Consider the following 21,844-nt stretch of genomic DNA (forward strand, 5'->3'; position numbering starts at 1 on the left):
GGCCTGCCCCAGAATCCTTCATTCTATTTCCGGGGGCAGGCCTGCTCATTGAAACTGCGTGGCGGCTGCCCGAAGATTTAAAAATACAGCATCGGGAGGGGGGGGGAGTCGGGAGCCAGTGAAAGGCTGTGCCTCAGGATTCTGTTGGCTAGGGTGGAGCCCCTGGGTCCTTCCAAACAAAACAATGTTCCGCTGTCTATGCTCTAGGCCAGGGGAAGGGAACTCCGGTCCACGAGAGCCGTATTCCAGTCAGGTTTTCAGGACTTCCCCAATGAATATGCATTGAAAGCAGTGCATGCAAATAGATCTCATGCATATTCATTGGGGAAATCCTGAAAACCCAGTTGGAATATGGCTCTTGAGGACCGGAGTTCCCTACCCCTGCTCTAGGCCATTTCCTTTAAGGGCCTATGAAAGCCAAACTGAAATTCTCTTGGGCACCATGCAAGTAATACAGGAAACATTAGCAGTACATTTGAGAACCCGAGATCATACTCCACATACCTTGGCTTAGGTTAATGTCACAAAATGCATAAGACTAACCAACTTAAAGGCACTACCCTCCAAAATATACATCTGTGCAATTATAAAGTTACTCCCTACATTGTTTTCTTCATGGAAGAAAAGGCCTTAGTAAACCATAGACTCCTTTGGAAATTATTATGTTTAGATCAGTGGTTCCCAACCCTGTCCTGGAGGAACACCAGGCCAATTGGGTTTTCAGGCTAGCCCTAATGAATATGCATGAAGCAAATTTGCATGCCTATCACTTCCATCATATGTAAATCTCTCTCATGCATATTCATTAGGGCTAGCCTGAAAACCCGATTGGCCTGGTGTTCCTCCAGGATAGGGTTGGGAATCACTGGTTTAGATTACTAAATTCCAACCAAAGCTATGAGCTCCCATATCAGCATGGTGGGATTCTGTCTGCAAGATAAAAAAAAGTCCCTTAAAGCAAAATCTTGAAAGGCACAAAAAAAATCTAAAATTATCCAGATATGGAAAATTGGCAGTGTTTTTGAAAGCTAAACTATTGAGCAGAATCCAAGGTTTACAAGGCAAATATATCAAGCATTTTTTAGAACTCAATTAGTTGGAGCTACAGCCTTTTCCTGAAAGTAAAATACTCTTCAACTGAGATTAGGTGAATACTAAGTAGTGCTAGGAGCATTGTTAAATTCCCCCCATCTCCTGCTAAGGGATTCTGTCATATTCTTTTCCAGTTGAAAACAGCAACATTTCAGTGCTATTTTGTTCTTCTGAAAATGTAAATTTTCCAGCATATTATGCTTTGCTAAAGAGCCATACCATTAGTCCCTGAGCACCCTGCAAAAGAGTTTCTGCTGTCCTAGAGTTCTGCGATCCTACACACAGCGGTGCTTTCTAGGCATGCTTATATGTCATAGGGGAAAGAGAGATCTGTACCATTAAACACAGAAAGTTCAGTTTCAAGTGACAAGCAGGGAGGGCTAGCGAGGAGGAAGAACTGGCTGCTGCTGGAAAATGCTGGCAAACATAATTTAAGACACTGAGGAAAAGCACCCCAACCTCATCCAAGCGGAAAATAACGAAGGCTCAACAGTATAACGACGATACGACTACACAACAGCAGAGAGAAATTGCAAGTCGAAATTACATAGCATAGCACTAGCAGTAATAATAACCTGCACACAAGTGCACCAGAGACTACAGGCAAAATTAATAGTTATGATAATAATAATCATAGCAATCTCACTAAAGACAAAAATCAAAACTAATTCAATTAACTATAAGGAAAACGCCCCTCGCTTACAGCATGTCTTAAAAGAGCGGATGATAGTTGCAGGGAAGAGCAGGAACTCACTCACCTGGTTGTCCCTTCGGCTCCATCTGTGCCCACAGCAGTATGGAGCTTGCACTTGCAACCACCGCCTTGGAGCTGGAGGCGATGCCACGCCCAAGTCCCGCCTCTGGGCGGAGACTCGGCGGGAAGGACAAGATGGAACCGGGCGCCACCTGCTGGACGGAGCCATACACACACGGTCTTAACTCTAGTTGGTGTTTCCTGTTGTAGCTGCATGATTGGTACGAGCCTATGTCCAGCATCTGCTCCTTTTTGGTTTCAAAATGGACAGATTTCTTTTTTTTGTAAACTCCGACTTTATTGTTGTTGGTTTTTCTGTTTGTTGATCGTTCATAAAAGAGGTTATTCAGTAGCACCAACATGGATGATATCAGATTCTGGCGGATAATGGTTAGCTTAGAATCTACTGCGTTGTGAAAAGGAGAAGAGGTAGTTGACTAAGCGAAAGAGAACAAATATTTAACATGTTTTAATTTAAAAATATATTGCCTTATCCAGTGCAGGAAAATAATATAGAGAATATTAGCAGGACCACTTTTACCTATGAGCAAAAAGTACAGCTGCCCTCAGTGGCGTAGGGAGGGGGGGCAAACTGCTTTGGGCATTGTCATGGTGGGGGCAGCGGCACCTCTCCGCCATGCTCACGCCCTCCTCCCATACCTCTTTAAATCTTTGTCAGCGTGAGCAACTTCTCTGGCCTGCTGCTCGAGTAGGCCTGGCTCCCCTTTGAAATCGCTTTCTGGTCACGGGGCCAGGAAGTGACATCAGAGGGAAAGCCAACGTCAGCACGAGCAGTGGGCTGGAGAAGCTTATCGCGCTGTCAAAGATTTAAAGAGATATGTGGGATGGGAGGGTGTTAGTGTGGTGGTGGGAAAGGAGCAGTAGGGCATGGGGGTACCTTGTTATGCCCCATTACCTGCACAACAGGGATACCATTGGGTGCACATATACCAACTTTTTAAAATGATTAGGGGAGGTGTAATGCTAAACACAGTACAAATTATGCCTCCCTAGACATAATACATGAAATTGATTTATATTGGGGGTGCATAGCATCTATATTGGGGGTGCATAGCTGGTAGCTATGGTTTGTAAGCACACAGAGCTCTGTCCCAGGACTCTTTTGGCCAGAGTCCAACCTAGAGAGTTATATGGGTACAGAAATTTCACCCATTCCCACCCTTGCCTGTTAAGATCATTCCATCCCCATGTAATGTGTACAACACTGTGTACATCTAGTAGTGCTATTGAAATGATTAGTAGCAATTAATTTCCTCCATCTCCATCTGTACCCACAGGACACAAAACACTCTTGGAAGAGAGTGTGGCATAGTGATTAGAGCTACAGCCTCAGCACCCTGAGGTTGTGGGTTCAAACCCCATGTTGCTCCCTGAGACCCTGGGCAAGTCACTTAATCATCCACTGCCCCAGGTAGATAGATTGTGAGCCCACTGGGACGGACAGGGAAAAATGCTTGAAGTACCTGTACATAAACTGCTTTGAATGTGGTTGTAAAACTACAAAAAGGTGGTATAAAAGTCCCAATATCTTTTCCCTATTTACTTACTCACAGCCCTCTGTTCCCCCCAATAGCCTCCTTTAGGGATGGTTTTCACTGTTCAACAAATGAGCATTCCAAGCCTCAGTCTGGCATTCCAGCTGCCTCTCTGGGCATTCCAAGCCTTATTCTGGTGTTCCAATTGCCTTTCTCAGTGCATTCTAAGTCTCATTCTAGAGTCACCAGAGATTTTGACTAAACTCCTGCAGGAATCTCATGGCAACTATTTCCATCCCCGTGAGAATCCCATGGCAACTTTTTCCATACTCATGGAAATACCCATTCCCATACAGCTTTCTAATCCACCTCAGGCACCTCCTTGCTGCCTGTTACAGCCCCTCTCAGACAGCCTGCAAAAAAAAAACCAAACAAACCCAAATCCCCACCCAAACAAAAATAGGAGGAAAGGGATTAGCCTAGATCAAACAAAGCAAAGAAAAGTAACTCCTTTTCTAGTCCAACCTCTCTTTTCCTGTCATTCAGGTGCAGAAGTGAGCCTAGAGGAGGTACTGTAGCCACTCTGCATGTTAATTTTCACCCTCCCTCTTCTGTGCTCTCCTCCTGTCTTCAGGGAACAAAAAAGGAGTGGGAGATGCTGGAGAAGGCAGTGGAGCAAAGACAAGTCTGTTTTTGTGAGACTCAAAGGTGAAGGGGAAGAATATGTAGAAGCTGATAAAGAAAAGGCTGAATTGCTTAACAAATATTTCTGTTCTGTGTTTAAGGCTGAAGCGCCGGAAGCAGGACCACAGAAGACAAACATGAATAGAGATGGAGGAATAATAGACCCTAATCGATTTTCAGAGGGTTGTGTTCGTGAGGAGCTAGCTAAAATAAAGGTAGACAAAGCGATGGTGCCAGATGGTGTACATTCAAGGGTGCTGAAGGAACTTAGGGAAGTTCTGGTAGCTCCACTGACTGACCTTTTCAACGAGTCTCTAGAGTCGGGAGTGGTACCGGAGGACTGGAGAAGGGTGGATGTGATCCCTCTCCACAAAAGTGGAAGTAAGGAATTACAGGCCGGTAAGTCTGACTTCTGTGATCAGCAAATTAATGGAAACACTTTTAAAGCAGAGAATGGTCAAGTTTCTGGAATCCTGTGGATTTCAGGATAGGAGGCAACATGGATTCACTAGAGGTAGGTCTTGTCAGACAAATCTAATCAATTTCTTTGACTGGGTGACCAGAGAATTGGATAGAGGATGTACGCTAGATGTTGTGTATTTAGATTTTAGCACAGACGTCTAATAAATAAACTGAGTGCCCTTGGTATGGGTCCCAAAGTGACAGGCTGGGTCAGTGGGTAGTGATCAATGGAGATTGCTCTGAGGAAAGGGATGTTACCTGTGGCGAGTACTGATCTAATATAATATAACTCCTATTGTTTTATCCTTATTTGTTCTCTTTCCTATATCAAATTGTAGTTCTTCCCTGATTTCCCGACAAAGTGCACGTCTGTCTATCCCTATATTGTATGTCCTCCTTATTTGAAAATTATTTATTGTCCATCGCTTTGTAATCTTTGAAAAAAGCGATTTTATCAAATACGAAATAAACTTGAAACCAGTGGTGTGCCTCAAGGTTCTGTTCTTGGGCCTGTTCTTTTTAACATTTTTATAAACAATATTGCTGAAGGGTTGTCGGTTAAGAGTTGCCTCTTTGCGGATGATATCAAAATCTGCAATACAGTAGATATGCTGGATGGTGTGAATAGCATGAAGAAAGACCTGGTGAAAACACATAAACTCCATACTATTATGATTATTAAAGTATTTCCATTCAGGGAACCCCGCCTGAATGGCATGCTTCAGCTGCAACCATCTAAAGTTTTCTGAGTTTTTGAGACCAAATTTATGTTGCAACTGTGAAAACTCCAGCATAGTACCATTAGCAATAACATCATCCAATATTTGTATTCCTGCTATCATCCAGACTAGTCTCTCCCCGCCAATTTGTATCTTCTTGGGTCACCAGGCCGCCCAGTGGTACAAAACGTTAAGTGGATTTAATAAAAATAATTTAAAAACTGGTCTAAGAGATATTTGGAGTATTGAGATTAAGCATGAAATTACTGCATCTCAAAGGCCACGAATTTGGTCTTGGAGGATGAAATGTACGGTGTCAGCATCTATGAGACAAACTTGATTTTTTCTGTTGCACAGAGCATTATAGACCCCTATTAGGTTACAAAAAATAGATAGTTCTTTGTCTAATAGATGTTGGCATTGCCATTTAGAAGCAGGAACTTTAGATCATTTATTGTTTCATTGCCCATTTATTATGAATTTTTAGAAATCAATTTGGGACAAATTAATAATTTATTAGAAAACCCGGTGGCATTATCCTATGATACTGTGATATTTGGTATGGAAATGAGAGCAAAAAGTCAGATTTCTGCAAATAACAATAAATTATTACTTATAATGACTGGAGTTGCCATTTAGCAGATCACATTTAATTGGAAGGATTGGAGGAGATTAAATTACAACTTCTGGTGGAACTCTTTATGCCATATATATAAAATGGAAAGGTTTATTGCAGTACAGCGGGGTTATCTTAAAAAGTTTCAGGATGTGTGGAAACCATTAACGAAATATTGTAAAGATTAATTTAAAATTGGTTCCCTTATATTATTTGTTAATTTAAGGTGCAGGGAGGGGGGTATTTTATTATCACATGTTTTATATGATATGTTTTATATGATAAAAACCTCCGTTGTACTCCCAAAGTAGAAGACTATAAGCAGGGCTGTCTATGCATGGTTGATAGAAGAAAAATATTTCCACTTATCTGTGTTGATCAACACAGATAAGTGGAAATATTTTTCTTCTATCAACCATGCATAGACAGCCCTGCTTATAGTCTTCTACTTTGGGAGTACAACGGAGGTTTTTGCCAGTGAGGTTACCACCCTACCACCTTTACCCACCATTGTGGTGGTGGGAGGGCTCTTGTCTGAGGCTTTTCCTCCAGTTCAGTTTGAACTTTCTCCTTTGAACTAAAGCAGCACTGCCTACATTCTTATATGACATTGCTCTCTTTTTTGTGAAAGTGTGTTTCATCATATTATTGATTTTTCACATATCCGAGTATCTTGTGCTATATATACAGGCTGAATATCTGCCAGCTAATTAAAACAAAACAACAAGCTCTGCAGGCTCATCCTAGCAGCTGTCCAGGGTGCTGAAGTATTTTTTTGAGAAAACTGGGTTTGTTGAGTGAGAGACTGAATTTAGAGAGAACATAATCCAAGCTGATGTAAGGGAGTATTTGAAAAATTAACTTGAAACAGTGTAAAATTCATGGAATTATAGTTCTGCTCAGAAAAACTGTGGTCAGTACTTTTCAATGAAAATGCTATTATCAGTCGCACCTACTGCATTGTTATTGTGCTAATTTCATGACTATATTGTGATTTCTATGCTATCAGAAAATGTAAAAATGTTGAATTTATTCATGTTTAAAACCACTCTCCATATTCACTGAATTTGAGCCCTGTTGAGTAATACAAGGGTGGTGTGAAAAGTTTGGTAAATTTCCATAAAATGGTGCCAAAGTCCATCACATCATCAATGCCATCAATGATTATTTTGTAGAGTTTGATAAAACCTATTTTTCTGATGGAACAAAAAAACTGGAAACTCGCTGGATGTGAAGGGGAATTTTTGATAGGACGTCTAAGTCTAATTTGGATGTTTTGAAAAAACATCCAGAAATAAATCCAGTAGAAAAAATGTTCATTTTCAAAACAGATGTCTATCTTTTATCTTTGAAAATGACCTTAGTATGTCTATCTTTTTTAACCATTTTCAAAAATAAAAACATCCATATGAGAACGCACAAAATCAAGTTTTGCAGAGGTACCCAACTACCTTGTCTGATCACGACAGGGGAATCCCCATCAGCTGAACCAGTTTTGGGGATTCATGCCGGCTCAGCTGATGGGGATTCCTCCTGCCAGGGTCAGCTGAACTGGCAGAGAGATTCCTCTTTCCCTCCCTCCCTCTCAGGCACCAAATAAAAATAGAGCTGTGAGCACTACACACACACACACCCGACATCCCTGGACCCCAACATTCCTGCCCCTCCGATACTCCGTACCTTGGGATGATGAATCAGCAGGAGGGAGGCCCACTCCCTCTTGCCTATAGGGTCGTGTACTCAGAATGACAGGCCTTCATCCTCCCAATGTATTTTGGGATGCAGTGGGAGGGGCCTATAGGCAGGAGGGAGTGGGCTTACCTTCTGCCAATTTGTCATCCAAAGGGGGGATATCGGGGGAGTCCAGGAATATTGGTGGATGTCAGGGGATCCAGTGATGGGGGTCCAGGAATGTTGGGGGAGATTTGGGGGACCAGGCATGTCAGAGGGGTGTCCAGGGATGTTGGGGGATGTCAGAGATCCAGGGATGTTGGGGGGAGGGGTGTAGGACACTTTTCTTGGGCCGAGAACATTTCTTGGGCTGAGAACATTTCAGGACCCCTTGTACTTTAATGTTATATACTCTGGCAATTTTATAAGCAGGGAGTGTGTGGCGCAGTGGTTAGAGCTACAACCTCAGCACCCTGAGGTTGCTTTCTTGGCAGCTCCACGGAAAGCACTTGGAGACACACATACATGTCTGAGACAGAAAGCAGGCTAAATTGACATCTAATAGAGTGGGTGTCAAGACTCATTTCCTTTATATTGGAAAGAAGGTCATGAGTTTTGACCAGTGGGATGTACCAAAGCTGTCCCCAGAGGCTATGGCAGGGCAGATGAGCCTGCTGCTAGCATTGAAAACACAAAAACAGTGTCCATTTGCAGTGTCACATCCACTCTGTAAAACTTTGTAAAAGTATGAAGAGTGGACCATGCAACTGCCCTACAAATCTCCTTGGGCAAGACTACCTGGAATTCTGCCCTTGAAGAAGCCACACTTCTGGTAGAATGTATCTTCAAGGAGATTGGTGGCTGTTTATCACAGGCTATATACGCAGCCAAAATAGCCATGTGGATTCATCTGGCAATAGAAGCCTTAGAGGCTGGCTTTCCCAGTCTGCCAGGACCGGTGAGCACAAAAAGATGATCTGAAAGACAAAAAGTCATTTGTCACCTCGAGATAATGCAAGAACTCTTCTCATGTTCAGTACTGTCAAAACTTTGACATTTTTCTTTACACCCATAGCCTGGAACACAGGCATGCAGACTTCGTGATTGACATGGAACGCCAACACCACCTTTGGCAGAAAAGAATGCTCCACACGTAGAGGCACACAAGCCTCCATAAATCTGAGGAATGACTCTCTAAATGACAGAACCTAAAGCTCTGACCCTTCTTGCCAAGGCTATAGCTACCAGGAAAACAATCTCGATGGTCAGATCCATCAGCGATGCCTCTTGAAAGGGCTTGTATGGGGCTTTACTGAGGGCAAGGGAAAAAGGAAAAAGAAGTGGAGAAAAAGGCCTCAGTTCAGCTTCATCTGGCCAAAAAAACTCCACTCCTACAAAAGCTGTTTATGTGTAAATGCTGAAAAATAGTCCAAGAAAACAAGGCAACTAAAGTAGCCTGCCAGGTGGTATCAAACAGCACGCCTAATACAGATGAAAGTCAGTGGGTGAATGTAACAAAAGGCAGTATAGTCCAGCTCATAACATCCATAGCAAAAGCAAGAAAAAATAACTTAGCTGCTAATGGCCTCCAAATCCAGGCAAGGCAGTCCTTAAACCCAACGGGAAACCCTCCGTTTCGCATCAAATCGCTGCATCAGGGATGTAACGGGGAACCCTCCATTTCGCATCAAATCACTGCGTCAGGCGTGTTCATATCATTGCTTCACATCCAGATATTCCAGACCCACCATACTCCTCAAACATCCTCACCACTTCATCGATCAAAACTGGTGCCTTTTGTTACATTCACCCACTGACTTTCATCTGTATTAGGCGTGCTGTTTGATACCACCTGGCAGGCTACTTTAGTTGCCTTGTTTTCTTGGACTATTTTTCAGCATTTACACATAAACAGCTTTTGTAAGAGTGGAGTTTTTTTGGCCAGATGAAGCTGAACTGAGGCCTTTTTCTCAACTTCTTTTCTTTTTCCTTTTTCCCTTTCTCTTTGGGGAGTGTGAATGTTGTGGGTTGTAAGTAAGGACTTGTAGTGTTGCTGGGTGTGTGTATCGTTTGTCCATGTGGGGCTTGTTTTTGAGTGAATAAGGGATATATTCGGGCCCTAATCCTTGAGTATTTATTTCTAGCTTTACTGAGGGCCCATAGCACATTGTTAAGATTCCACATTGGAAATGGTGGTTAGACAGGAGGATGCAAATGCAACACTCCCTTCAGAAACCTGGACACAGCCAGATGGAAAGCCAAAAACCCTTTCACCACTCAAGCCCTAAAATACAAAAGAGGCTTGCTACCTGAACCTTGAGGGAGCCAACCGCTAGGCCCTTCTTGAGACCATCCTGAAGAAACGATAGGACCATATAAATCAAATCCTCAAAGGTTCCACCTTCTGTTCCACACACTAGCGCTGAAAGGTCTTCCAAGCCTTTGCATAGACTGTGACTGTAGTTAGCTTCTTAGTGGAAGAGTAGCTATAACTCCCTCTGAATACCCATTCTTCTTTAGAGCTGCACACTCAAGAGCCATACCACAAGCCCAAAGTCTTCTGGATTCTCCAGGACAACTGGACCCAGCAAGAGCAATGCTGGATGAAGTGTCATTCTGAGGCACTTATCCTGCTGTAGCCGAACCAGATCCATGGTTATGCAACCTATTCAGTGCCACAAGAATCATCACAAGAATTGTCACCCCTTGGTGAGTCGCTATTGTTCAAATAATCTGGCTTATCATTGACCACGGGGGGGGAAATACATACAACAGTTCCTTTGTTGGCTACTGTTGAATCAAGGTGTCTATGCTGGTACTTCCCGGCTCTAATTTGTGGCTGAAGAATCGAGAAGCCTTCTTGTCTGCTGACGACATTAGCTTGAATGTCGATCTCCCCCAGTGCTTTACAATCTTGTTGAAAGTACTCTGGGACAAAGACTACTTCCCCAAATCAGGGGATCTGGCAACTGAGATAGTCTGCTTGCACATTGTCCACTCCTGCTATGTGTGCCACCAAAATGGCTTGTAGGTGGGAGTCTGCCCAGAGAAACAAAAACTGGGTCTCTAGCTTCAATGGGTTTTAAGGCATCTGAGTTTATGCATTGTGCTGATGAAGCCAAGTCACCATTTGAGGGCTCTAGGAGGGATTTTTATTTATTTACTTATTTCTATTTCTATTTCTATCCCATTCTCCCAGAAGCTCAGTCCCAATATTTGCACCCTCCCTCATGTTCTCCGCAGCATGTGACACATGAACGCTCCTCAGCTGGTGTGACAAACGGACGTCTTTCCCAAGGTTTGCCACAGGGAAATTAAGGAAAGTATGTAAACCCCAGTGCAGAAGGGCTGACCAGGTCAGTGCCCAGGACAATAAATCAGCTGCCTACCTGGTGAGTGACAATGAAATGGAAATAGAGCAGGAAGGCTTAGACTTACCTGAAGCAGTTCCAGAACCAGGCAGGAAGAAGCTGCCTTGCTATTGTCCATTGCCTGTAAGGCAGAAAGCTCATAGGCAGTTTCCCTTCAGAGAAATGGCATGGGCTGAGGAAGGAATTCCCTTCCCCCATCCAAAGCCAAGGGGGAGTGGTTCTTCCCCTCAGCTTAAAGCCAGACTCATTAGAGAGCAGAAGGAGGAAGGAGGAGGAGCAGAACGAGGCTTGGCAGTAGAGCAGAGGCAGGACGGGGCTGAGCAGTTCCTCAGCACTGACTGGGAAATGACTGAGGAACAGGCTGGTAATTTGGCCACTGAATTCCTTCCCCCAGAACCCATGGTGTTGGAGGAAAGTGGGGCTATACAGGAAAGCTGGCCAGAGGAAATGAGAGCTGAATATCCTGAAAAGGTCTGTGAACAGAGCTTTGTTTTGGCTGTATTTCTCTGTTGGCTCTTTGAACTAATGACTGGGGGAGTTACTAGGGAAATAATCCTGTACTGCAATTTCACCTGTTGGTTTGCTGAAATTGAGAAAGGATACAGTAACCTCCTCTTCAGGTTATGGTCTCAGCTGAACCAAACGCCATGCTGGCTAGTTTAAAGCCCAGAATTTCCTGACTTCCACACTCCGTGGAAGTGCCCAGCTGTTAAGATAGTGCCTTAGCAACTAACTAATTCAATTAGTCTGCCTGCCTCGTAGGAAGAAGGAAATTAACCCTCTCAGGGAAAAGCCTGCTCGGGACTAGGGAGAAAGTTCAACCCAGCTAGAGAGAGTGAATGCACTGCAGGACAGCACAACATATTCCTCAGTCAGGAACAGGAATGCCTCTTCTGTCAAAGCTACAGGAGAAAGTTATTTGTGTTAACTGTTTCACTGCCTAGCCTCAGGGCATATTAAGGACTGTATGTGTTTTACCAATCAAGTCCAGAGCTGCTTACTGGGTGGGTGACTAAGAGTGAAATGAACTTTTTCTGTTGTTTTTGTATGAGGTGCATGCTCCCAGGAAAACCCGGAGCGGCACAGTAATTCCACAGCCGTTGGCCGAATAAAAGCTTATGTTTTCATCAAGGCCATTCTGACAGTGTGATTTTTTTCAAAATCCTTGGAGAATAAGCATTTGCCAGCGACTACCAACTTGAAAGGTGACCCTAATTCTAAAGGGACCATGCCAGTAGCAAGCTTCATGTCACTACCCGACGGCTCAAGGTGTTCTCAGAGAGCGAGGGTGTGACACTGGCCATCCAGCACAAAACCGATATGATACAGAGGCAGAAAGTCCATATAAATTGATTATTAGTCAAATCAAGGTGTTTTGAGGCAGATAGAGGCTTTTAAACTAAAATCAGGAAATCCAAGATGGCAACTGCGGCAGTGTTTTGGTACTAAAAATGACCCAGGAGAGTTGTATAACAATTTCAAAAACTTAGAAAAGGCATTTTTTGGAGGTGGGGGACCCTACAAGAAGCCTCAGAAATACTCAAAAGTTCAATTCTTAAACCACCCCAAAGTCTACCATATGCAGATATAGACTGTACTCACAGAACTGCCTGGTTCTGGTCCTGCATCAGCTCACACTGCAGCTGGACAAAGGAGATGATTTCTGCCTCAGGGCAAGCATATAAAATCCTCCAGCCACTTGTCTCTTCAGGCTGGTTTTCAGACAGGATCTGAAAGCCTGAAACCCTTGACCCTACTAACTCAGAGAGGGGGCACTGGCTGGCACCTGCTATAGTCCTCTAGATGAACACAGGGCCACTCAGCCCATGCTCAAGAACCTGATAAATCAGGGGAGAGCTCAGCTTCTAGGGGAACACACCACAAGGTATCTTAAATGTTAGTGCAGGCCAACTAGGTAGGTTTCCTGCAAAAGAGTTTCCCCCCTCCCCCCCCCACCCCGCTACAGTCCTCTGAATTAGAGACAATCTTCTCCTAGGCAGAGCTGTTCCAGAAATTCTGGGAACCTATGGAGTACCATGAAACCTCAAATTTCAGATTAAAAATCTGAAAATAAATCAGTTGCAGAGCAGAAGAAAAAGACACAGTCTTACTCGCTTACAGAAGGAAAAGCTAAGGAGATGAAGCACTGCCCACTGACACAAGGAGGCAGAGCTGAAAAGATGTAGATAATTCCTTTTGCAAAATTCATGGGTAGAGGTAAATAACCCACTCATGTTCCTTTTGCACTGGAAATAACCAAGAGACGACTGGTAATAATTTTTATATTTAACCCTTTTTCAATGATGGAAAGGATAAGAAAATAAGAATTGCCGCTACTGGGTCAGACCAGTGGTCTGTCCTGCCCATCCTGCCCTGCAGTAGTCAACAATTCATTACAATTTTACAAAAGAAGATAATGGTTACTTTGTGACAATTTTACAAAAGAAGATAATGGTTACTTTGTGAAGCGCCTGCAGTGACGACAGTTGGATTCTGAAGCTAACAAAATAACAGGCTCCAATCAGCAGGAGCACACCAGCACTTTACGAGAGCGATGGAGGACCCAGGATCCCAGAGGTACTTTCCGGTATACTGCACAGAGTGCAATATGTACGACTACCTCACCTTGGGAAGGCGGGAGTACATATGCGGTCGGTGTCAGGAACTGGAAAGCCTAAGGATGGAGGTCGGCAGATTGAGGGTCAGGGTCCAGGAACTGGAGGGACTGGAGGGACTGCGCACCACAGAGGAGACGAGCTGGTTAACCCAGAACACAGACGGAGCAGGCCCCATTGTGGACCAGGTGAGGGACCTCGAGAGATTCATCGAGGAGGCCTATAGGAAGGTGGAGGAACGGGACCAGCAGCTGCACAGACGGATGTCGGCAGACGAGACCCAGGATCCACAAGGCGACACCGGGGAAGGACCTAGCGGAGGAACCACGCAAGAGGAGGAGACCGCGACTCACCTGGACCCCGAGGGAGAGACACCGCACTACACCAAGGACACGGACCTGAGGCAGAGGAGGTTGCTGAGGAAAGGGAAGTCTGCTATTGTGGTGGGAGACTCGATCTTGAGAGAGGTAGACAGTCAAGAAGCTGGAGGAAGGGAGGACCGGCTAGTGACTTGTCTCCCAGGGGCCAAGACATGAGACATCACTGATAGGATCGAGAGGATCCTGGACGGAGCAGAGACAGAGGAGACTGCGGTAATAATCCACGTCGGAACGAATGATGTGAGCCGGAGGAACTTCAGCATGGCCACACTGACTGACCAGTTCAGGGTCCTGGGACGAAAGCTGAAACGGAGCACACGGAGGATAGCATTCTCGGAGATCCTGCCTGTACCGAGAGCAGATGCAAAGAGGCAGGCAGACCTCCAGGCTGTAAATGCATGGTTGAGGAGATGGTGCCAGGAGGAGGGCTTCCACTTTGTGAGGAACTGGACGTCCTTCTGGGGAAAGAGCAAGCTCTACCGGCGGGACGGCCTGCACCTGAGCACAGCGGGAACTAGACTACTGGCAGCCAATGTGAGGAAGGAGATCGAGAGGGCTTTAAACTGAGGAGAGGGGGAAAGCCGACAGCTGATCTGATGTTGACGCTTCGGACAACAGTATCCAGAACAGATGCTGAACGGGCTGACTGCAGGGAGGAAGCAGAGGGACCGGAGGATCTTATGATCAGACAGCGAGGGAAACATCAGGTAAAGGGAGCTTGCTGGGAGAAGACTAAGGGGCATGGAGACACAGGGGGACTGGGTGGCACGAGGGCGAAAGCTGAGGGCAATATAGAGGTACCACAAGGCGAGGGGGATCAAACAGAGGCTCAAGGGATGATAGCCCAGGAGGGGGCCGGTAGGGCTAGAAAACCCAGAGGAAAAGCAGGGAAGTGGGGTGGCAGGAATGTGGGGAAGCTGAAAGCTAAGAGGGTAAAGGCTGAGGGCAAAGCAGAAGCACAGGGAACGGGAGAACTGCCCGAAATCCAAGGGCAGGCGGCCCAGGTAAATGCAGAGGTGGAGGAAAAACGACGGGACCTACGGGACCTGCGGTGCTTATACGCAAATGCAAGAAGCCTCATGGCCAAGATGGGTGAACTAGAAGTCGTGGCCAAGGGGGAGGACCTAGATATAATTGGAATTGCAGAAACCTGGTGGACAGAGGAAAATCAATGGGATGTGGCGCTGCCGGGGTACAAGCTCTATAGGAGGGACAGGACCCACAAGAAGGGGGGAGGCATAGCACTATATATAAAGGACTCTATCCACTCGGTCGGGATGGATATGGCAACGAAGGCAGAGGGGCTGGAATCGCTATGGGTCAAATTGCCGGGAAACAAGGGTGCAGGCATAAAACTGGGGCTGTACTATCGCCCACCTGGTACGCCAGAAGGAGTCGGACACGACTTGGAAGCGGAACTGAGACAGGAATGCAGGACTGGAAGTGTAACAGTGATGGGGGACTTCAACTACCCAGGAATAGACTGGAGTACGGGTCACTCCAACTGCACTAGGGAAACAGGATTTGTAGAAGCTGTGAGGGACTGCTTCATGGAGCAACTAGTCAAAGAACCGACGCGAGGGGGTGCTACTCTTGACCTCATCCTAAACGGATTAGGGGGGGCCTGCAAGAGGGGTAGAAGTGGGAGGACCACTAGGCAACAGTGATCACAACGCGATCAGATTCACATTAGAAAGGGGGACACCCATAGTAAGGAGGACCGCAACAACTGCGCTCAACTTCAAGAAAGGGAACTATGTTGCTATGAGGGAAATGGTGGGGAGGAAGTTCAGAAACATCTCTAGGATGGAGACTGTGGGAAGCGCCTGGACCCTATTTAGGGACACCCTGCAGGAAGAACAAAGAATGTACGTCCCCAGTTTCAGGAAAGGCTGCAAGAACAAGCGATCAAAGGACCCGGTTTGGATGTCAACTGAAGTAAAGAGGGCAATAAATGACAAAAAAGTATCCTTCAGGAGATGGAAAAAGGACCCAACGGAGGAAAATCACCAGGCGCACAGGAAATGCCAAAAGGAATGCCACCGAGAGGTTAGAAAAGCGAAAGGGGAATACGAAGAGGGACTGGCCAGGGAGGCGAAAAACTTCAAGGCATTCTTCAGTTACGTAAAGGGGAAGCGACCAGCGAGAGAGGAGGTGGGGCCGTTGGACGATGGGGATAGGAAGGGAGTGATTAAGGAGGATAAAGAGGTAGCTGAGAGGTTGAACACGTTCTTCTCGTCGGTTTTCACGAGCGAAGACACATCTAATATACTGGACTCAGAGGAGCTCATGAGTGGGGAACAGGCCGAAAAATTGGAGCACATAGAGGTAAGTAAGGAGGATGTCCTCAAACAGATAGACAGGTTATAATGCGGTAAATCACCGGGCCCGGACGGGATCCACCCAAGGGTTCTGAAGGAACTAAGACAAGAAATAGCGGGCACAATCCAGCATGTTTGCAACCTATCCTTGAAAACTGGTGAGGTATCAGAGGACTGGAAATTGGCGAATGTCACACCTATCTTCAAGAAGGGATCGAGGGGTGACCCCGGGAACTACAGGCCGGTGAGCCTGACTTCAATTATAGGGAAGATGGTGGAAGCTATGATCAAGGACGGCATTTGCGAGCACATCGAGAGGAATGGCCTACTGAGAACAAGCCAGCACGGATTCTGTAAGGGAAGGTCGTGCCTAACGAACCTTCTGTACTTCTTTGAGGGAATAAGCAGTCGGGTGGACAATGGGGAACTCATAGACATCATTTATCTCGATTTTCAAAAGGCTTTCGACAAGGTGCCACATGAAAGGCTGCTTAGGAAGCTGTGGAACCACGGGGTGGGAGGGGATGTGCACAGATGGATCAAGCACTGGTTGTCGGGTAGACTGCAGAGGGTCGGAGTGAAGGGCCAATATTCTGACTGGCGGGGAGTCACGAGCGGTGTGCCATAGGGATCGGTGCTGGGGCCGTTACTCTTCAACATATTTATCAATGACCTGGAAAAGGAGGCAAAGTGCAAGGTTATAAAATTTGCAGACGATACCAAACTGTGCGGCAGAGTTAGGTCCAGGGAGGAGTGTGAGGACCTGCAAAGGGACCTGGACAAGCTGGAAGACTGGGCAAACAAATGGAAAATGCGCTTTAACGTGGAAAAATGCAAGGTCATGCATATAGGGAAAAAGAACCCGTTGTTCAACTACAAATTGGGGGGGCATTGTTGGGAGACAGCAGACTTGAGAGAGACTTGGGTGTGCTGGTGGATGCATCACTGAAGCCATCTGCACAGTGCGCAGCAGCCTCGAAAAAAGCCAACAGGATGCTGGGCATCATAAAGAGGGGCATAACAACCAGGACGCGGGAAGTAATCATGCCATTGTATCGAGCAATGGTGCGTCCACATCTGGAATACTGCGTTCAGTATTGGTCGCCGCACCTCAAGAAGGACATGGCGGTACTTGAGAGAGTCCAAAGGAGAGCAACGAAACTGGTAAAAGGGCTGGAACACTGCCCATACGCCGAGAGGTTGGATAGGCTGGGGCTCTTCTCTCTGGAAAAAAGGAGGCTCAGGGGAGATATGATAGAGACCTTCAAGATCATGAGGGGCATAGAGAGGGTGGATAGGGACAGATTCTTCAGACTGAAGGGGACAACAAGTACGAGGGGGCATTCGGAGAAACTGAAGGGAGATAGGTTCAAAACAAATGCAAGGAAGTTTTTTTTCACCCAAAGGGTCGTGGACACTTGGAATGCGCTACCGGAGGAAGTAATCAGGCAGAGTACGCTACAGGGATTGGACGGATTCCTGAGGGATAAAGGGATCGTGGGATACTGAGGGAGGAGCTGGGATGTAACACAAGTATAGAAAGCTAACCAGGTAATAAGTATAGAAACCCAACCAGGTTGTGCATGTGCAAGACCAGAGGGTTAGGACTTCGATGGGAAGATAGGACTTCAATGAGAAACCAAGGTGGCAAGGGAGCCCCTTCTGGTGATTCAGACAGGTCGTGACCTGTTTGGGCCGCCACGGGAGCGGACTGCCGGGCAGGATGGACCTATGGTCTGACCCGGCGGAGGCACTGCTTATGTTCTTAATAGCAGCAGGATTCTGTGCTGACAAAGACCTAAAGACAAAACAAGCAGTCTTTAAATTTTAACCTAAATTGAATCAGTAACCTATTAAACTTCTTCGCCCCACAGATTTACCTTGACAGAAAGGGTTGCAATAATTTAAATAAGGTAACACAATGGCCTGAGAAATCATCCAAAAGCTAGAGGAATCTAAAGATGATCATATAGTTCTTAATTGCTGCATTTTAAGGAAACATTTTTTTAACAAGAAAATTATCTGATCATCCATAGTTAATTTGGTATCGATGATAACCCCTAAAACTTTAGATTTATTTTATATTTGAAGAGTTTCCCCAGTGCAGAAAGAAAAATTATTGTATGGAATTCTATCATACCATAGTTATCAACCAAACATTACATTACATTAGTGATTTATATTCCGCTTGTGCCTTGCGGTTCTAAGCGGATTACAAATAAGAAGATATCTGGACATTACCTAGAGATAACAGTGATTTATGTACATTCCATGATACAGTTGAGAATTACAAATTAGAAGATATCTGAATTTATCCAATGGAATTACATAGTAAAGATTTGAGTACTTACAGGGTACATTGAAGATTAACAGTATATTCGGGTAACAGAAGAAGATTACCTAACATTGAAGGAAGAAGTTTATTGGATACATGTGGTAGATGCTTATTTAGGAATCTGGATATTTTTTGGTAGGTATGGTTCGAGGGATTGACTTATGTGTTATTCACGGGGGAGAAGGCATGTACGAGTGGGAGGAGATTAGTAAGTAAGGATGTGTTTTTTGAATAGAACTGTTTTGATTTCTTTTCGAAACACTTTGATGTCTGTTGTTTTGATCATCAGTTTGGTGATGGTGGGGTCAATTTTAGCTGCCTGTGTCGCTAGTAAGCTGTCGTAAAGTTTCTTCCGTCGGGTACCATTATGAGGAGGGAAGGTGAATAGGTTCTGAGTTCTCCTTGATTTGGGTGAGCGGTAGCGGTATAGGCGGTTATTTAGGTAGCTGGGGGCAGTACCATGGGTTACTTTGAATAGTAGACAATAGAATTTGAATTGAGATCTTGCTTTTATCGGAAGCCAGTGAGAGTCTACATAGGCGGGAGTGATGTGGTCAAATTTGCTAAGAGAGTAGATGAGTCTAATGGCTGTGTTTTGAACGGTCTGTAGTTGTTTTATCATGTTGTTTGGGCATGGTAGGTAGAGGCTGTTGCAGTAATCTAAGGTACTAAGTGTGAGGGATTGTACAATGATCTTGTAGTGTTCTTTGGTAAAGAATTTTCTTATTTTTCTTAGGTTTCGCATTGTGAAGAATGCTTTTTGTATGATTTTATGGATTTGTGTCTGCATTGTGCAGCATCTGTCTAATTGTATTCCTAGAATTTTGAGATTGCTCTGTAATGGATATTTGATTGCGTTTACTTCCAGTTCTGTTAGGGATGGTTTTTGTTCCTTCTCTAGTGATAGGAATTTGGTTTTCTCTGCATTCAGTTTCAGCTTATGGTTCTTCATCCATTTTTCTACAGTTTCCAGTGTTGTTTTCAGGCGTCCGTTGGAGATGGGGTCTTGGATATATCTGTAGCCCAATTGTCTACAATATTTATATTCCTTGATAATAAGTCAAGAAAGCATGGGACAGGCACATGGGATCTCTTAGGGAGAGGAGGAGATAGTGGATGGGAAGACTGGATGGGCCATTTGGCCTTTATATGCCATCATATTTCTATGTTTCTAAGTCAAGAGTATGAGAAGAGGAATCAAGGGCATAATAAAAAAATATCATATGCTTATGATAAGACAAATATCCCCATTGATGTCAAAGTTTTCCCCCAAAGCTCACAGATAGATGTTAAATAATAATGGAGACAGTGGTGAACCCTGTGGCATGCCACAATATGGGAGCCATGAAATTAATAAGTTGCCATTTTTCTGAATCTTATATGATCTTTTACATAAAAGTTCCTCGAAATACCTAAGAACTCTACCTGAAATACCTATTTCACTAAGTTTAAATATCATTAAATGATGGTTGATCGCATTAACCCTCCCCCTTTACAAAACTACAGAAGTGGTTTTTAGCGCAAGCTGGCGCGCTGCATGCTCTGTGCTGCTCCCAACAGCCTGCGCTAAACCGTTTCCACAGTTTTGTAAAAGGAGGGGCAAATTCAGCAGAAATATCAAACTGAAGCAAAATCATATCCCTTCCTCTGCTCAGAAATTATTTTAACTCTGTTTCCAAAGTCAGCAATAATGCCTCTGTGCTGTGTATTAAGCAAAATGTGAAATGTAGAACCTTGTGACAATACAAAGTCAGAGAATTGTCTATACACTTCAAATTCTAAAAGCTTAGATAGCCATGGTACACCAGCTACTAGGCGGTAGTTGTCTATCTTTGTAAGACCAGCACCAACTGACTTAGGGATAGAAGTCAAAACAATCTCTATAATATTATCAGGATATACACCCTCCTCCAATACACAATTAGCAAAAGTAGTTAACCATAAAATAGCGTTATCTGAAATTGTATCTAATAAGTAAGAAAGGCATATAGCTAAACAACAAGAATTTTTTGAAAGTTTCTTGATTCTTTAACAAGTTTAATCAATATCAAAATAAACTTATCCCACAATCTGTCACTTGGTACATCATTAATTGACTGTTTTTCAAAAAAATCATGCTACACATAATTAGAGGCTTTAACCTCAAATGTATTCCTTTTTTTTTTTTTAAACTTTAGATGGAAGAAACAAAACTAAATTGGCAGCAGATGGTTGAACTAAATCAGAAAAAAGCACAAAAAGGAATACCAAATGAAAATGAAAAAAGCCAAGAGAGAGATACATCTGGCGAAAGAAAGTATTTATGAACAACTTATAAAATTAAAAGTGGACAAAGCTATAGGACCTGACGGTATCCTTTCCAGGATATTGAGGGAGCTCAGAGAGGTTTTTGCAGTTCCACTTAAAGATTTGTTCAATAAATCCCTGGAGACGGGAGTGGTTCGTGGGATTGGTTTTTAAGATATCCCTAATGAATATGCATGGAAAATCGTTGAACCAGCAGGATTAAATAAGGAAGTGGAGTGGCATGTGTTATGAGGAGGTAAGAGACAGGTGAAGATAATTTAGGTAAATGGTGGTGAGTCTTTATAAGGCAATGCATGGTGGGAGGGTGCAGTCTGTCTTTAGCGTGGAGGAGGAGAGAGTTGCTACGGAGGTTTTGAACCGCATGTTACTGCTGTTGTTCTATAATAAAATGAACTATGATAAGGTAAATTTTATTTATATATGGTGAGATAGTTGTGTATAAGTTAAACTGTAAAGTATCGGAATAATAAGCAGATGGAACCACACTAGTAAATTGAAATTTATTGTAGAGGTGAAACAACTCAGTGAAGACCTGAAGATGCTGATCAGCGAAACACAGCCCTGTGTTGGGCCAACTGAGCAATATGGTTGTAGAGTCCAATGGTGATACCAGAAAATATAAACTATAATCATTGTGGTTGAGCAACATGAGACTGTAGTAACAAGTTGCAATACAGCAAGAGAACATGGGATAAATTTAAAATTGGGACAATGTGGTTTTGAAAGGAACTGAAAAAGAAAAGGCTTTGTTCCAGTCCAGGTTTTCTGGCCCAATGGGGCATTCCCATTGCGCCATTTTATAAAGAAAAAGTTTTGTAGTGTGATTTGTTTAGAGTGTGTGATTTGGTAACATGTTATTTAAATCAGTGTGATATAAATATATTTATTATGTGGCAATAAAGAATAAAAAATAAGTGCAATAGAAGGCTTCTTGTAGTTGTTAGGTATTTATTGTTGAGTTAGCTGAAGCCATTTTATGTGATTTAAAGCCCTGTTTGTATTAGTTGGTAATGAATATGCA

At 44.1% G+C, this 21,844-nt stretch overlaps 1 protein-coding gene and 1 long non-coding RNA gene across 5 annotated transcripts in view; one reads left to right on the forward strand and one right to left on the reverse strand.

Moving 5' to 3' along the window:
* TPD52L1 (TPD52 like 1) overlaps window positions 1-2,533 on the reverse strand; it is a 164,187-nt gene extending 161,654 nt beyond the window's left edge. For all 4 annotated transcript variants that reach the window (XM_033935692.1, XM_033935690.1, XM_033935691.1 and 1 more), the window contains exon 1: window positions 1,851-2,533. In XM_033935692.1, coding sequence (XP_033791583.1) covers window positions 1,851-2,208 — 358 coding nt within the window. In that variant the 5' untranslated portion in view covers window positions 2,209-2,533. The remainder of the gene's footprint in view (window positions 1-1,850) is intronic.
* Window positions 2,534-4,364: 1,831 nt separating this feature from the next.
* Window positions 4,365-21,745, forward strand: LOC117356900. Its single transcript, XR_004538732.1, has 3 exons — window positions 4,365-4,425; window positions 20,694-21,226; window positions 21,333-21,745. It is a non-coding gene; the product is annotated as an uncharacterized LOC117356900 (long non-coding RNA).
* The last annotated feature ends 99 nt before the right edge of the window (window positions 21,746-21,844 follow it).

The sequence above is a fragment of the Geotrypetes seraphini genome, chromosome 3 (genome assembly GCF_902459505.1).
Source record: "Geotrypetes seraphini chromosome 3, aGeoSer1.1, whole genome shotgun sequence".
Taxonomy (NCBI): domain Eukaryota; kingdom Metazoa; phylum Chordata; class Amphibia; order Gymnophiona; family Dermophiidae; genus Geotrypetes; species Geotrypetes seraphini.